The sequence below is a fragment of the Oncorhynchus tshawytscha genome, linkage group LG21 (genome assembly GCF_018296145.1).
Source record: "Oncorhynchus tshawytscha isolate Ot180627B linkage group LG21, Otsh_v2.0, whole genome shotgun sequence".
Taxonomy (NCBI): Eukaryota; Metazoa; Chordata; class Actinopteri; order Salmoniformes; family Salmonidae; genus Oncorhynchus; species Oncorhynchus tshawytscha.
The window spans coordinates 6,686,638-6,704,776 of NC_056449.1; the positions used below are offsets into that span (position 1 = coordinate 6,686,638).

The 18,139-nt window shown below is 45.6% G+C and overlaps 2 protein-coding genes across 3 annotated transcripts in view; one reads left to right on the plus strand and one right to left on the minus strand.

The window, feature by feature from the left end:
- LOC112220473 (dedicator of cytokinesis protein 2) overlaps positions 1-18,139 on the plus strand; it is a 186,137-nt gene that overhangs the window by 70,144 nt on the left and 97,854 nt on the right. The window contains exons 26-27 of the mRNA XM_042302941.1: positions 1,310-1,452; positions 8,851-8,946. Coding sequence (XP_042158875.1) covers positions 1,310-1,452; positions 8,851-8,946 — 239 coding nt within the window. The remainder of the gene's footprint in view (positions 1-1,309; positions 1,453-8,850; positions 8,947-18,139) is intronic.
- The window catches only part of LOC112220797, a 41,429-nt gene continuing 39,454 nt past the window's right edge, over positions 16,165-18,139 (minus strand). For both annotated transcript variants that reach the window (XM_042302940.1, XM_042302939.1), the window contains exon 4: positions 16,165-17,932. In XM_042302940.1, coding sequence (XP_042158874.1) covers positions 17,767-17,932 — 166 coding nt within the window. In that variant the 3' untranslated portion in view covers positions 16,165-17,766. The remainder of the gene's footprint in view (positions 17,933-18,139) is intronic.

Below are 18,139 nucleotides of genomic sequence, written 5' to 3' on the forward strand. Positions count from 1 at the left end.
GTCACTCAAACTCAAATGATCCTGTGGGGTGTATCCAATTCAATTTGAGTTTTAATTCCAAAATTCTGAATTGAGCACAACCCTGGTGTGTACTTGGTGGGTGAAGATTAGAAATGGTCTCCTCTAGCCAAAGTTTAGGATTTGACCTCATTTCAATTTATCTCACAAGACCTGTTGTTCACCATCCAATCCCTTTATATGTGTCGTAGGTGAATACATATGGGGCCTTTTTTGTCTCACTACACTCTCACACACTCACACACAGGTGAAGTGGCCTGGCCTTGAAAATGGCTTGCTGTGTGATTTTGTTATTTTGGTTTTGGCTGGTACAGTAACACTGTGATTAAAGAACCTGGCAGCACTTTTTTTATTTTTTATATTTGAGCTCCTTCTCACCCCCTCATCCCATCTCTGCCTCTCACCTGTGTTTAATAAATGTTGTCTCAGACTGCTGTCCTGTCCAGGAGGTGTGCTTGTACATCAAGCTGCTTCACGTTGCAGAAACTCGAGATGTACTCGTGCTCTATGGGCCATTCTGGCTTGGACAAGGCTAACTTACTTACTATTTCATGGATCACCAGCCAGCTGGGTTGTATTGTAGCCCAATATGTTTGCGAAGTACTTGTGTAGGGGAAAAGTGGTCAGTTTGGCTTGGAGATGTTTACAAAAGATGAGATTTGACACTATGCCTTATCTCTTACTCTCGCTGTTCACATAAACAGTAGCAGTTTCTGTTGTTCTTTCTCCATTTATCTCCCTCGGTTTATGCCGGCGTTCTGTGTATCACTGAGCTGTGTTATTTTTTTTGGCAGTGTCCTCCATCGCTCTTTTTCTTTCCCCCCTCCCTTCTCCCTCCCCCTCTCGCCTCCTCTTCCTCTTTCTTAACCCTGTCTCCCCTCTCCTCTCCTCCCTCTCCCTTATCCCTCTCCCACCTGTCCTCTCTCTCTTTCTCAGTGCAGTGATTGAGTGTTAGGTCTGACCCAGTCTGTCTCAGCAGGCCTTGCCTACTCTCTGTTAATAATGACTCTAACGAGATTCTGCCTAAATGAGCTTTTAATGTGCTGAGTCTACCTGCGGCGAGAGAGAGAGAGAGAGAGAGAGAGAGAGGGAGGTGAGGAAAAATAGTGAGGGAGTAGAGAGGGGAGAGTATTGACTTTAAGTGTTGTGTGTGGTTGTGCAGTTTTAGACTCCCTGCATACTGCATGTGTACTGTTGTTTGACCACCCGCGTGTGTGTGTGTGTGCATGCTTGAGTTGTCTGTCCATGTGGATGGAACTTGACCATCCTTAACATGTGTTGTGTCCCTCAGAGTGCCGGGACATCCTGCTACCCATGATGCTTCGGGAGCTAAGCGAAACGCTGAAGGACATGGGTCAGGGGCCTCATGACGACCGGAGGAACAGCGTGGAGCTGCTCAACAACATCCTGGAGGTCCTCAGCAGAGACAATGTGGTGAGACACACACAGCCTATCAGAACACAGCTTACTGATACACTGACCAATCAGAGAGCACCATGCTTGGATATAGTCTGAGCTTAAAGGAAAATTCCACCTAAAAACTATCTTTTGGTATTTGTTTTATTCGTCCATTGTTGATATAGTCCCACAATGTTTTGCATGTCAGCATTCAGGTTTTCAAGAGGGTATTCTGCATTTATGTATTTTGAAAGTTGTTGCTCCTCCTTTGATCCTTTGACTCTTACTTTCCCCGTTCCGACACAGCCCTCCCCTCCCCCTCCGTGGCTGAGTAGCTTACAGCATGCTCACAGAACAGGGTTGCGGGCAGCTGAGCGAAAATGGAGGAAAACTTAACCTCCGCAGGACCTATCATCCTTTCACTCCCTCTGCTTTACCTTCTCTTCCTCTGTATCTGCTGCTAGAGCCACTTTTTACCCCCTTTTTCTCCCCAATTTCGTGGTATTCAATTGTTAGTAGTTACTATCTTGTCTCATCGCTACAACTCCCGTACGGGCTCAGGAGAGACGAAGGTCGAAAGCCATGCGTCCTCCGAAACACAACCCAACCAAGCCACACTGCTTCTTAACACAGCGCGCATCCAACCCGAAAACCAGCCGCACCAATGTGTCAGAGGAAACACTGTGCACTTGGCGAACTGGTTAGCACACACTGCGCCCGGCCTGCCACAGGAGTCGCTAGTGTGCGATGAGACATGGATTTCCCTACCGGCCAATCCCTCCCTAACCCAGACGACGCTAAGCCAATTGTGCGTCTCCCCATGGACCTCCCGGTCGCGGCCGGCTGCGACAGAGCCTGGGCTCGAACCCAGGGTCTCTGGTGGCACAGTAGTGCCCTAGGCCACTGCGCCACCCACTGAGTCCATTGGTCCCACTCGCACAGGACTATTCTACACCTTGACCGCTTTCTCTCCAGATGAAATCCTGCGACTAGTGATTCCAGCGACGTAACAACCTGCCCACTCGACCCCATCCCTTCCTCCCTTCTCCAGACCATCTCTGGAGACCTTCTCCCATCCCTTCTTCCCTTCTCCAGACCATCTCTGGAGACCTTCTCCCGTCCCTTCCTCCCTTCTCCAGACCATCTCTGGAGACCTTCTCCCATCCCTTCCTCCCTTCTCCAGACCATCTCTGGAGACCTTCTCCCATCCCTTCCTCTCTTCTCCAGACCATCTCTGGAGACCTTCTCCCATTCCTCACCTCTCACATCAACTCATCCCTTATCACTGGCTGTGCCACCTCTGACTTCACGTTGGCCAGAGTCGCTCCCCTCCTCAAGAAACCAACCCTCGACCCCTCTGGCGTCAAAAACGACATACCCGTATCCCTTCTTTCTTTTCTTTCCAAAACACTTGAATGTGCTGTCTATGACCAACTTTCTCCCTAAGAGTGATGTTCTTGACCCTAAACAGTCGGACTTCAAGACGGCTCACTTAACTGACTTTGCTGAAAACGTGTTTGCTGTGATTACGTGGTTGTCTCAACTAGCTATTTGAAGATGAATGCATTAACTGTAAGTCGCTCTGGATAAGAATGTCTGCCACATGACTCAAATGTAAATGTAAAAGGGCGTTGTAACTTAAATGTGATGGATTGATACTGATTCATCAGAAAGCTTCATTCTGGGGCACTTACCAATCACACACATGGTGACATAGTGTTTAGTAGATCAATCACTGAGCTCACCTGCTGACACGTACGTTGTACAACCTGCTATCCAACGCACCCACCCACTCACAAAGTGAAAAACAAACACACAACTTCAATATCCTACAGCGGCTTGTTTAATTGCTTAAGCAATTTGTTGACAGCCCACAGAGCCTTTAACGGGAAGTTAGGACTGTTTTCCCTTTATTTACTTTGTTAGCACTAATGAATCCTGAGAAAATATGGAGAGAGTGAGGGGGGTGGGGGGAGAAGGAGAGGGAGAGAAGGAAAGAGAGAGAGCGGGAGAGGGGGTGAGGGAGAAGGAGAGGGAGAGAAGGAAAGAGAAAGAGAGGGAGATGGAGGGACGGATAAGCAAATTAACTTAAAGGGAGTTTGAGGGTGAACTGTGACTTTACATCAGAGACAGACAGAGGTAGCCTAGAGGTACGGTATGTGTTCCGGGTTTAGAGCCTCTCTGCCTCTAGCAGTTTAATCTACTGCGTTGAATCCCTTAAGTCTTAGCGAGTCCTGGCTTTGGTGCGCTTGGGAGAGCTTTACAACATATGGAGTGATTATTTTTCCGTCCCAGACGCAACCGTGCCAATATAAAATCTCCCTACCCCTGTGTATCAACACTCAGATTACAGACAAGTCAATCTGCCTGGTGTCTCACAGACAAAAAGAGCAAATATGAGGGATTAGATCTGTGAGTGAGAAAGAGGGGGGATAATACATAAAACCACAATTCATAGAGAGATGAAGAGAGGGATTATGGGGTGGATAAAATTGAATACTTATAGATGGAAGAGAGAGAAAGAGTACGGAAGGCGGAAGAGAGATCCATCACAGAAAAAGAGAAAAACAATTTGCAAGGAGAGAAGACAAACGATGGAGCAGAGAGAAGGTATCGCCAGGGGTTTGCATAGTTCTGCGTGCTCCATTTCATTTACACAGTCTCTCTTCGGTCTCCTCTCTCGCCCCCTCTATTTTTTCATCTCTCTCCTCTCCTTCTCCTTTCACCATCTCTCCCCTCTCTTTCCCTCCTCCCTCCCTCTGTCCATACCTATTTCCCCTCTGTCTCTCTCGTTCCATCTCCATCTCTCTCCTCTCCCTCTTCTCTCTCTCATCACCTCAATCTCTCTCCTCTAGATGCTTCCTCACTGCGCTGCAGACTGAGTGATTGCCGTGGGGATTTAGAGGGTACCTGATTAAGTTGTCACGCCAAACATTTCTTTGATCTAGAGAGGGGAGAGACCGATGCGAATGTCCTGGGGAATAACACACTGTGTGTGTGTGTGGGTGCACGTGAATGTGCTTGGGTGTGATGCTGCAGGAGGGGTTGTGAGAAAGAGTTTGTTTGAGGAAGAGGAAGCATTGTGTGCCTCTGATTTACTGAGGCGAGGGTGTCTGTGTGTGCTTGTCAACGTGAGTGTGGGTTTGGGGGAGAGAGACGATACAAAAACAATGCAATCAGATTTAGTCATTCAGTTATAGGCACAGCTGCTTCTATCAAACCTGCGTGTGTGTGTGTGTGATGACACTCTACCTCCGCTCTGTTTACCTTGACTGTATCCAGTGACTCAAGTCAGAAATGTTAATTTAATTTAATCATGCCTGCCTGCCCCAAATCAATCCCTTTAAATCATGCATATACATGACAGGCCACACACACTGTGATGACACACACACACATCCTTGCCATTAATTATTCAATTATTCTTCCTCTCTCTTTTGGCACATACACACTGTTGATATGGCTAGAACTAGTTTGGGTAGAACCGTTTTTAAGGCCTGATTCACACGGTCTCCTCTGAATAGTTGATGTTGAGATGTGTCTGTTACTTGAACCCTGTGAAGCATATATTTGGGCTGCAATCTGAGGTACAGTTAACTCTAATGAACTTATTCTCTGCAGCAGAGGTAACTATTAGTCTTCCTTTCGTCTGGCGGTCCTCATGAGAGCCAGTTTCCTCATAGCTCTTGATGGTTTTTGTGACTGCACCTGAAGAATCTTTCAAAGTAATTGAAATTTTCCAGATTGACTGACCTTCATGTCTTAAAGTAATGATGGACTGATGTTTCTCTTTGCTTATTTGAGCTGTTCTTTCCATAATATGGACTTGGTCTTTTAGCAAATAGGGATATCTTCTGTATACCACCCCTACCTTGTCACAACACATCTGATTGGCTCAAATAGAAATTCCACAAATTAACTTTTAACAAGGGACACCTGTTAATTGAAATGCATTCCAGGTGACTACCCCATGAAGCTAGTTGAGAGAATGCCAAGAGTGTGCAAAGCTGCCATCAAGGCAAAGGGTGGCTACTTTTAAGAATCACAAATATGAAATATATTTTTTGTTTAACACTTTTTTGGTTACTGCATGATTCCATATGTGTTATTTAATAGTTTGGATTACTCTACAATGTAGAAAATTGTTTTAAAAAATAAAGAAAAACCCTTGAATGAGTAGGCGTGTCCAAACTTTTGACTGGTACTGTATATACTGAACAAAAATATAAATGTGACATGCAACAATTTCATTGATTTTACTGACTTACAGTTCATGTGATGAAAGCTATGGATTTCAAATGACTGGGGATCTAGATATGTATCTGTTGGTCAAAGATACCTTTAAAAAAAAAATAGGCCTCACAATGGGCCTCAGGATCTCATCATGCTATTTCTTTGCCTTCAAATTACCATTGATAACATGCAATTGTGTTGTTTGTCCTTAGATTATGCCTGCCCATACGATAACCCTACCGCCATCATGGGGCCCACACACGTGGTCTGCAGTTGTGAGGCCAGTTGGATGTAGTGCCAAATTCTTTACAACGAAGTTGGAGGCGACTTATAGTAGAGTATACTGATCAATCGGAATCCACGCTTCAAGATTGTTTTGATCACGTGGACTGGGATATGTTCCGGGTAGCTTTTGAGAATAATATTGATGAATATACTGATACGGTGACTGAGTTCTATCAGGAAGTGTATAGGAGATGTTGTACCCACTGTGACTATTAAAACCTACACTAACTAGAAACCGTGGATAGATGGCAGCATTTGTGCAAAACTGAAAGCGCGAACCACCGCATTTAATCATGGCAAGGTGACTGGGAATATGGCAGAATACAAAACAGTGTAGTTATTCCCTCTGCAAGGCAATCAAACAGGCAAAACGTCAGTATAGAAACAAAGTGGAGTCGCAATTCAACGACTCAGACACGAGACTTATGTGGCAGGGTCGACAGACAATCACTTACTGCAAAAGGAAAATCAGCCACGTCGCGGACACCGATGTCTTGCTTCTGGACAAGTTAAACACCTTCTTTGCCCGCTTTGAGGATAACACATTGCTACCAAGGACTGTGGGCTCTCCTTCTCCGTGGCCGACGTGAGTAAGACATTTAAGCGTGTTAACCCTCGCAGGGCTGCCGGCCCAGACGTCATCCCCAGCCGCGTCCTCAGAGCATGCGCAGACCAGCTGGCTGGTGTGTTTACGGACATTTTCAATCTCTCCCTATCCCAGTCTGCTGTCCATACATGCTTCACGAGGGCCACCATTGTTCCTGTACCCAAGAAAGCAAAGGTAACTGAACTAAACGACTAGCTTACCTGTCACCCTAGACGCATTTCAATTTGCTTACCTCCCCAAAAGATCCACAGACGATGCAATCGCCATCGCACTGCGCACTGCACACTACCCTATTCCATCTGGACAAGAGGAACACCTATGTGAGAATGTTGTTCATTGACTATAGCTCAGCATCCAACACCATAGTACCCTCCAATCTCATCATTAAGCTCGAAGACCTGGGTCTGAACCCCGCCCTGTGCAGCTGGATCCTGGACTTCTTGACGGGCTCTGGGAGTGTGGTGCCAGGAAAATAGCCTCTCACTCACCGTCAACAAAACAAAGGAGATGATCGTGGACTTCAGGAAACAGCAGAGAGAGCACCACCCTATCCACATCAACGTACCACAATGGAGAAGGTGGAAAGCTTCCTCGGCGTGGAAAGTTCCTCATCGTACGCATCACTGACAAACTGAAATTGTCCACCCACACAGACAGTGTGGTGAAGAAGGCGCAACAGTGCCTCTTCAACCTTAGAAGACTGTAGAAATTTGGCTTGACACCTAAAACCACCTCACAAACTTTTACAGATGCACAATTGAGAGCATCCTGTCGGGCTGTATCACTGCCTGGTATGGCAACTGCACCACTCGCAGCCACAGGGCTCTCCAGAGGGTAGTGCAGTCTGCCCAATGCATCACATGGGGGCAGACAGTGCCTGAACCTACTGCCCTCCAGGACACGTACAGCACCCAATGTCACAGGAAGGACAAGATCATCAAGGACAACAATCATCCGAGCCACTGCCTGTTCACCCCGTTATCATCCAGAAGGCGAGGTCAGTACAGGTGCATCAAAGCAGGGACCGAGAGACTGAAAAACAGCTTCTATCTCAAGGCCATCAGACTGTTAAATAGCCATCACTAGCACATTAGAGACTGCTGCCTTATATACATAGACTTGAAATCACTGGCCACTTTAATGGAACACTAGTCACTTTAATAATGCTTACATATTTCTTTTACATACTCATATGTATATACTGTATTCTATTATATTCTACTGTATCTTAGTCTATGCCGCTCTGACATTGCTCATCCATTTAATTATATATTCTTATATATTAATTTACTTAGATTTGTGTGAATTGGGTATATGTTGTGAAACTGTTAGATATTACTGCACTGTCGGAGCTAGAAACACAAGTATTTCGCTACACCCGCAATTACAGCTGCTAAGCACGTGTATGTGACCAATAAAACATTTGATTTGAAGTAACATGTAAAGTGTTGGTCCCATGTTTTTTTTAAATGTTTTTTTTTAACTCTTGAAAGTTGTAATCGTAGAATGCACAAGGTGCAATTTCGAAAATTGGGTAGTGCGTCATCGGTTCCTCTTGTCATGTCAGTCATTGTGGACCTTAGAGAGATATGTATAACTTGTCCGAAATGTCCAGATCAACTAGCCCATGTCAGCTAACAGGTTTTTAGCTATGTTGATGTTAGTGTTTGAGTCACTCACATGTCACATGACTACACATTAGACATGGCAACATGTATAGAATTGCAAGAAAATGAGCTTTAAAACAGCTAAATGTTTCTCTGAGCCCCATGACAAAATGTGTAGAATTCCAGGTAATAAGCTTTAAACCTGCAAAATGTTCTCTCCGCCAACAAGAGGGGTGTTAACAGTTTGTGTCATGAACAGTGCTTTTGCCCATAGAAATCGACATGGCGCGTGCAGGTGGGGCACTTGATGTTTCCCAATGCTGGAAGGGGGGGGCGGGCCTGAGGGAAAAAGTTTGGGAACCCCTACATATAAGTAACAGTCAGAAATGTGCGGTGACAGGGGCTGTTACTGACTTTATTATTGTTCCTTTGGGGACATTTTGTATCGGGGGACAGTGAATTACTTTGGCGAGGCACAGAGAGAGAAAACGGAGTGCGTTGGAGAAGGTTGGGGAATTTTCTTTGGCAGAGATCTAAAAAAAAAAAAGAGCCGATGAACAATGGTAGTGAGCGCAGTTTAGGGCATGCATATGATTCTATCCAAGAAACTGACAGGAATGTGTCTTTTTGGTCCAACTGATTCATGACCCTGCTTTCTCTTTCTCTCTCTCTCTCTCTCTCTCTTCTCTCTCTCTTTCTCAGGGTGAGACGTTCCAGCATATTCAGGACATTGTGGCCAGTCTCCTCAGGACCATCAACCGTACGGTCATTACCATGGGCCGTGAGCATGCCCTGATTGTGAGTTATCCAAATGACCCTCCTAAGCGTTAGCCCCACTGGTGACCAGCCCACCATGCTGCTGGAGAGATTACACATATGCAGGGTTTTGCTCCAAACAAGCTGGCTTGGGTTCCCATACTGGCTTCCCAAGTCTCAATCCTACCTCCTACTGTAAGTTGTGCACATATAGATCATCTTGAACAGGCCTGGGTAAAGGCCGGCCCGGGGGGCCGTATATGGTCCGCGACCTGATTCAATACGGCCCGCGGAATCATGCTCAGATCTCGTAAAGAATTTGCGATAGCAAAGTTGTGAAAAACGTATTTGATATTGGATGAGAGCAGTGATGCACGTGACACGGCGCAGTTGTTGATATTCTTACGAGGCAAAACCCCAGACTTTGAAATGACAGAGGAGCTTGCTTCAGTGCAGTCAATGAAGAGCACAACTACAGGGAAAGATTTATTGGAGGAGGTTAATAAGTGTGTGGCAAAGCTGGGAATGAGTTTTGAAAAGTTATCCAATGGGACCACTGATGGGTGCCCGAAAAAACGTTGGGCCTTTTGAAAAGGATGCAAGATCAAGTAGCTGAGCTGAACCCAGATCAGAAAATTATTTTATTGCGTTGCAATATTCATCAGGAGGTGCTCTGTAAATGTTTTCTGAAAATGAGCCATGTTGTGGATACAGTCACTAAAGTGGTAAACTTCATAAGAGCAAAATCTTTAAACCACAGGCATTTTGTCTCACTGTTGGAAGAGACAGAGTCGTGTCATGCAGATCGCCCCTACCACACAAATGTGAAATGGTTGAGTTTGGAGAAGGTGCTTAAAAGGGTGTGGGACCTGAGTGTTTGCAAATGAAAGGAAAATATGTGGATTTCCCTCAACTGCAAGATAAAGAATGGTTGGCTGATTTTTCCTTCACTGTGGACATCATGGCCCTCAGGAATGAACTGAATTCCAAACTACAAGAGAAGGGCCTTTTTGCACATCAGATGTACAGCCTTGTCAAAGCCTTCAAGGGAAAATGACTCCTCCTGACCCACCAAGTAGAAGACAACAATCTCACCCACCTTCCGACACTACTAGTCTGTTCCCTATCAGATGACCTTCTGACACTACTAGTCTGTTCCCTATCAGATGACAACAATCTCACCCACCTTCTGACACTACTAGTCTGTTCCCTATCAGATGACCTTCTGACACTACTAGTCTGTTCCCTATCAGATGACAACAATCTCACCCACCTTCTGACACTACTAGTCTGTTCCCTATCAGATGACCTTCTGACACTACTAGTCTGTTCCCTATCAGATGACCTTCTGACACTACTAGTCTGTTCCCTATCAGATGACAACAATCTCACCCACCTTCCGACACTACTAGTCTGTTCCCTATCAGATGACCTCTGACACTACTAGTCTGTTCCCTATCAGATGACCTTCTGACACTACTAGTCTGTTCCCTATCAGATGACAACAATCTCACCCACCTTCCTACACTACTAGTCTGTTCCCTAGCAGATGACCTTCTGACACTACTAGTCTGTTTCCTATCAGATGACCTTCTGACACTACTAGTCTGTTCCCTATCAGATGACAACAATCTCACCCACCTTCTGACACTACTAGTCTGTTCCCTATCAGATGACCTTCTGACACTACTAGTCTGTTTCCTATCAGATGACCTTCTGACACTACTAGTCTGTTCCCTATCAGATGACCTTCTGACACTACTAGTCTGTTCCCTATCAGATGACCTTCTGACACTACTAGTCTGTTCCCTTTCAGATGACCTTCTGACACTACTGTCTGTTCCCTATCAGATGACAACAATCTCACCCACCTTCTGAACACTACTAGTCTGTTCCCTATCAGATGACCTTCTGACACTACTAGTCTGTTCCCTATCAGATGACCTTCTGACACTACTAGTCTGTTCCCTATCAGATGACAACAATCTCACCCACCTTCCGACACTACTAGTCTGTTCCCTATCAGATGACCTTCTGACACTACTAGTCTGTTCCCTATCAGATGACCTTCTGACACTACTAGTCTGTTCCCTATCAGATGACAACAATCTCACCCACCTTCCGACACTACTAGTCTGTTCCCTATCAGATGACCTTCTGACACTACTAGTCTGTTCCCTATCAGATGACCTTCTGACACTACTAGTCTGTTCCCTATCAGATGACCTTCTGACACTACTAGTCTGTTCCCTATCAGATGACCTTCTGACACTACTAGTCTGTTCCCTATCAGATGACCTTCTGACACTACTAGTCTGTTCCCTATCAGATGACCTTCTGACACTACTAGTCTGTTCCCTATCAGATGACAACAATCTCACCCACCTTCCGACACTACTAGTCTGTTCCCTATCAGATGACCTTCTGACACTACTAGTCTGTTCGCTATCAGATGACAACAATCTCACCCACCTTGCGACACTACTGGTCTGTTCGCTATCAGATGACAACAATCTCACCCACCTTGCGACACTACTGGTCTGTTCGCTATCAGATGACAACAATCTCACCCACCTTGCGACACTACTGGTCTGTTCGCTATCAGATGACAACAATCTCACCCACCTTCCGACACTACTAGTCTGTTCCCTATCAGATGACCTTCTGACACTACTAGTCTGTTCCCTATCAGATGACCTTCTGACACTACTAGTCTGTTCCCTATCAGATGACCTTCTGACACTACTAGTCTGTTCCCTATCAGATGACAACAATCTCACCCACCTTCAGACACTACTAGTCTGTTCCCTATCAGATGACCTTCTGACACTACTAGTCTGTTCCCTATCAGATGACAACAATCTCACCCACCTTGCAACACTACTGGTCTGTTCGCTATCAGATGACAACAATCTCACCCACCTTCCGACACTACTAGTCTGTTCCCTATCAGATGACAACAATCTCACCCACCTTGCGACACTACTGGTCTGTTCGCTATCAGATGACAACAATCTCACCCACCTTGCGACACTACTCGTCTGTTCCCTATCAGATGACCTTCTGACACTACTGGTCTGTTCCCTATCAGATGACCTTCTGACACTACTAGTCTGTTCCCTATCAGATGACCTTCTGACACTACTAGTCTGTTCCCTATCAGATGACCTTCTGACACTACTAGTCTGTTCCCTATCAGATGACCTTCTGACACTACTAGTCTGTTCCCTATCAGATGACCTTCTGACACTACTAGTCTGTTCCCTATCAGATGACCTTCTGACACTACTAGTCTGTTCCCTATCAGATGACAACAATCTCACCCACCTTCTGAACACTACTAGTCTGTACCCTATCAGATGACCTTCTGACACTACTAGTCTGTTCCCTATCAGATGACCTTCTGAAACTACTAGTCCGTTCCCTATCAGATGACAACAATCTCACCCACCTTCTGACACTACTAGTCTGTTCCCTATCAGATGACCTTCTGACACTACTAGTCTGTTCCCTATCAGATGACCTTCTGACACTACTAGTCTGTTCCCTATCAGATGACAACAATCTCACCCACCTTCCGACACTACTAGTCTGTTCCCTATCAGATGACCTTCTGACACTACTAGTCTGTTCCCTATCAGATGACCTTCTGACACTACTAGTCTGTTCCCTATCAGATGACCTTCTGACACTACTAGTCTGTTCCCTATCAGATGACCTTCTGACACTACTAGTCTGTTCCCTATCAGATGACCTTCTGACACTACTAGTCTGTTCCCTATCAGATGACCTTCTGACACTACTAGTCTGTTCCCTATCAGATGACCTTCTGACACTACTAGTCTGTTCCCTATCAGATGACCTTCTGACACTACTAGTCTGTTCCCTATCAGATGACAACAATCTCACCCACCTTCCGACACTACTAGTCTGTTCCCTATCAGATGACCTTCTGACACTACTAGTCTGTTCCCTATCAGATGACAACAATCTCACCCACCTTCCTACACTACTAGTCTGTTCCCTATCAGATGACAACAATCTCACCCACCTTCCTACACTACTAGTCTGTTCCCTATCAGATGACAACAATCTCACCCACCTTCCGACACTACTAGTCTGTTCCCTATCAGATGACAACAATCTCACCCACCTTCTGACACTACTAGTCTGTTCCCTATCAGATGACCTCTGACACTACTAGTCTGTTCCCTATCAGATGACCTTCTGACACTACTAGTCTGTTCCCTATCAGATGACCTTCTGACACTACTAGTCTGTTTCCTATCAGATGACCTTCTGACACTACTAGTCTGTTCCCTATCAGATGACCTTCTGACACTACTAGTCTGTTCCCTATCAGATGACCTTCTGACACTACTAGTCTGTTCCCTATCAGATGACCTTCTGACACTACTAGTCTGTTCCCTATCAGATGACAACAATCTCACCCACCTTCTGAACACTACTAGTCTGTTCCCTATCAGATGACCTTCTGACACTACTAGTCTGTTCCCTATCAGATGACCTTCTGACACTACTAGTCTGTTCCCTATCAGATGACAACAATCTCACCCACCTTCCGACACTACTAGTCTGTTCCCTATCAGATGACCTTCTGACACTACTAGTCTGTTCCCTATCAGATGACCTTCTGACACTACTAGTCTGTTCCCTATCAGATGACAACAATCTCACCCACCTTCCGACACTACTAGTCTGTTCCCTATCAGATGACCTTCTGACACTACTAGTCTGTTCCCTATCAGATGACCTTCTGACACTACTAGTCTGTTCCCTATCAGATGACCTTCTGACACTACTAGTCTGTTCCCTATCAGATGACCTTCTGACACTACTAGTCTGTTCCCTATCAGATGACCTTCTGACACTACTAGTCTGTTCCCTATCAGATGACCTTCTGACACTACTAGTCTGTTCCCTATCAGATGACCTTCTGACACTACTAGTCTGTTCCCTATCAGATGACCTTCTGACACTACTAGTCTGTTCCCTATCAGATGACAACAATCTCACCCACCTTCCGACACTACTAGTCTGTTCCCTATCAGATGACCTTCTGACACTACTAGTCTGTTCCCTATCAGATGACAACAATCTCACCCACCTTCCGACACTACTAGTCTGTTCCCTATCAGATGACAACAATCTCACCCACCTTCCGACACTACTAGTCTGTTCCCTATCAGATGACAACAATCTCACCCACCTTCCGACACTACTAGTCTGTTCCCTATCAGATGACAACAATCTCACCCACCTTCGACACTACTAGTCTGTTCCCTATCACATGACAACAATCTCACCCACCTTCCGACACTACTAGTCTGTTCCCTATCAGATGACCTTCTGACACTACTAGTCTGTTCCCTATCAGATGACCTTCTGACACTACTAGTCTGTTCCCTATCAGATGACAACAATCTCACCCACCTTCCGACACTACTAGTCTGTTCCCTATCAGATGACCTTCTGACACTACTAGTCTGTTCCCTATCAGATGACAACAATCTCACCCACCTTCCGACACTACTAGTCTGTTCCCTATCAGATGACAACAATCTCACCCACCTTCCGACACTACTAGTCTGTTCCCTATCAGATGACAACAATCTCACCCACCTTCCGACACTACTAGTCTGTTCCCTATCAGATGACAACAATCTCACCCACCTTCGACACTACTAGTCTGTTCCCTATCACATGACAACAATCTCACCCACCTTCCGACACTACTAGTCTGTTCCCTATCAGATGACAACAATCTCACCCACCTTCTGACACTACTAGTCTGTTCCCTATCAGATGACCTTCCGACACTACTAGTCTGTTCCCTATCAGATGACAACAATCTCACCCACCTTCTGACACTACTAGTCTGTTCCCTATCAGATGACAACAATCTCACCCACCTTCCGACACTACTAGTCTGTTCCCTATCAGATGACCTTCTGACACTACTAGTCTGTTCCCTATCAGATGACCTTCTGACACTACTAGTCTGTTCCCTATCAGATGACAACAATCTCACCCACCTTCTGACACTACTAGTCTGTTCCCTATCAGATGACCTTCTGACACTACTAGTCTGTTCCCTATCAGATGACAACAATCTCACCCACCTTCTGACACTACTAGTCTGTTCCCTATCAGATGACCTTCTGACACTACTAGTCTGTTCCCTATCAGATGACAACAATCTCACCCACCTTCCGACACTACTAGTCTGTTCCCTATCAGATGACCTTCCGACACTACTAGTCTGTTCCCTATCAGATGACAACAATCTCTCCCACCCACTGACACTACTAGTCTGTTCCCTATCAGATGACCTTCCGACACTATTAGTCTGTTCCCTATCAGATGACAACAATCTCACCCACCTTCTGACACTACTAGTCTGTTCCCTATCAGATGACCTTCCGACACTATTAGTCTGTTCCCTATCAGATGACCTTCTGACACTACTAGTCTGTTCCCTATCAGATGACAACAATCTCACCCACCTTCCTACACTACTAGTCTGTTCCCTATCAGATCACAACAATCTCACCCACCTTCTGACACTACTAGTCTGTTCCCTATCAGATGACACTACTAGTCTGTTCCCTATCAGATGACCAGCGGGAGAAGTATACATCGCTGCTTCTGCTTTGAACAGTGAGTTGTCTCGTCATTTTTGACGATTTCAGAGTGTTGGAAAAGGACATGCTGTTGGATTCCTCTCCTTTCACCTTCAACGTGGAAAACGCTCCCACTGACCTGCAACTTGAGCGTATCGAGCTTCAGTCTGATGCAGTGATTGGAGAGCTATTCAAAACAATGTCACTGACGAGGTTCTAATGCATCTCTCGATGAACAAAACTTTCCAAAGATTAGGAGTCATGCTCAGAAGATGTTTGTACTGTTTGGGTCAACCTATGTATGTGAACAGACATTTTCAGTGATGAAATATAACAAGTCGAGGCACAGATCGTCTCTTACTGACTCTCACCTCTCAGCAATCCTGCTCATTAGCGACGTCAGAAACTATACCTGACTTCACTGCTCTAGTCAATGCCCATCAGAGACTTCACTCCTCACGCTGATTGAGTAGTTTAAATGTAATGTTGAGCTCTCTCTCTGTCTTGTGTGTTTGTGCATACCCGTTAACAAGGGTTCTGTCCGTGGTGCTGAATGCACAGTGTACTTTTCCCTGTTCGTTACACGCTTAACAATGAGAATACCTACCAAAAGGAGAACATGGAAGTGGTTTATTTCTGTACATGTTAAAAAGTCAAATAAGTAGCATTTCTGGATGTGATTTACTGTAGCTATATCTGTCAACACAGTCATACACATGATGTTTAACCCTGTACTATGGTTCTGGCCCGCGATGGCAATAATATATTCCAATGTGGCCCCTCCATGGAAAAGAATTGCCCCACTGCTTTCGATCGCAGAGTACCGCCGCACACTGGCTGCTTTCTAAATCCTTCTCTTCAGTCCTTTTAATGTTTCACAAATTGTTATTTGTGTCCTGCTGGTGGGTTGTGGCCAATTCAGTTTGGGCCACGGCTTAAAATTGGGTTCTGGCTAAAAACGATGGAGTTGTTTACTTAGTGTTTACTTGAAGGGAGACGAGCAATTCCCCCCCAAGCTATAGGAGGGTCTAAAACACAGGAAGTATTTGGGAAACTACTGATTGTTTCAGTCTGTAGACTTTCTTCCAGTTTAGTGACCTTTATTCTACCCTTTGAAATAGCACGTTGTAGCCCTCTTATAGCCCTCCATCCGCTTTGACCAGTCCTCCAGAGTGCCACAGCTTCATCCTGAATGGTGGTGGGCAATAGTGCTTTAGGTGTGTCGTCATGGGAATAGGGAACCCCTGTTCAAGCAGGAAATGATCTGCTCTGTTTAAAATACACATCTTTTATTGGATCCCAATATAACTATTGCAAACAACACAGCGAGAGGAGAAGGAAGAGAAAAGCATTGTGGGAGATCACACATGGGGATGGGAAGAGCGATCTATTAAAAAGCACTGATGTGGCAGGTTAGGGACCGGGGCTGATTATTGGTTAAACAGTAAATAGGGTGTGGTCTTGGAAGGAAAGGTTGAGATTATTATTGGTTGAGCTGGTGTTTTAGCCAATAGCGCTGTGGAAAAATGAAAGCTCATAGTGTAGAGTGGATATAATTGTAGTGCGTGTGCGTGTGCGTGTGTGTGTGTAAGTGATGTGTTTACTGCTATACTGTGTGTGTATATTGTTTGTGCTGAGTATGACTCAGTAACTTTTTTTGTTTTGCGTATTGCGGGAGAATCCTGGTGGAAGCGTGTGTTGATTGGTTACGTGGCCTGTCACTCTCTGAAAGGGATTGTAGATGGACTGGTCACTCTGTAGGTCGTGGAATGTGAATAGGTGCTCATCTATGTTCAAGCACTGGGACCTTTGACCTAACAGAGTCACCACTAGACACTCTTAAACCGTGTCCCTTATGTGTCCAACCTAGCACAGTAGCACAGTAACTCTGTTGGTCAGGGACAAAGTCACTCAGTTTAGTGTCTCTTTAAAATCCAGTAAGCAGTGATCCCAAGACTTGAACTCTATCAGTTGGTCCACACCTCATAGAGTTGTCCATGGTAACTTATTGTTCTCCATGTTATCCACACTCCAACTGTTTCTAAGGTGTAGCATCTCTGTAGCTCAGCTACCATAATAGGTGTACAGTTCCTATAGCAACATCAAAGACACAGGAACAGTCGCCATGGTCCATCAACACACACCTGTCCAATCCCCTTGGTAACAGCAGCCCGCAACTTCTCCGTGGCGACTGTACCCCCGGCGACAGGATGTGTATCTATAGCCACCAGAAACACTTCTTGCGTAGCTTCTTGACACGGGCCTTGGCGCTGGGGCGGGAGGTGGGAGGTTTGGGGACAGGGAGGGGGACATCGTAAACCCCATCTAGAGTTTCCATCACTGGCTGGAACCTCCCCTCTTGCTGTCTGAAGTCATGCTCCACACTGGTGAGAAAGAGGTGGAGAGAGTGGGGGAGAGAGAGGGTGGGAGAGGAGGAAGAGAGAGTGGGGAGGGTGAGAGAGGGGGAGAAAGAGGTTGAAAGAGAGGCAGAGAGAGGTGGAGTAAAAATGAGAAGAGAGGGGGAAAAAGGGGGGGGGATGGAGGGGGAGAAAAGGGAGATGAGGGGGAGAAAAAGGGAGAAAAGAGGGGGA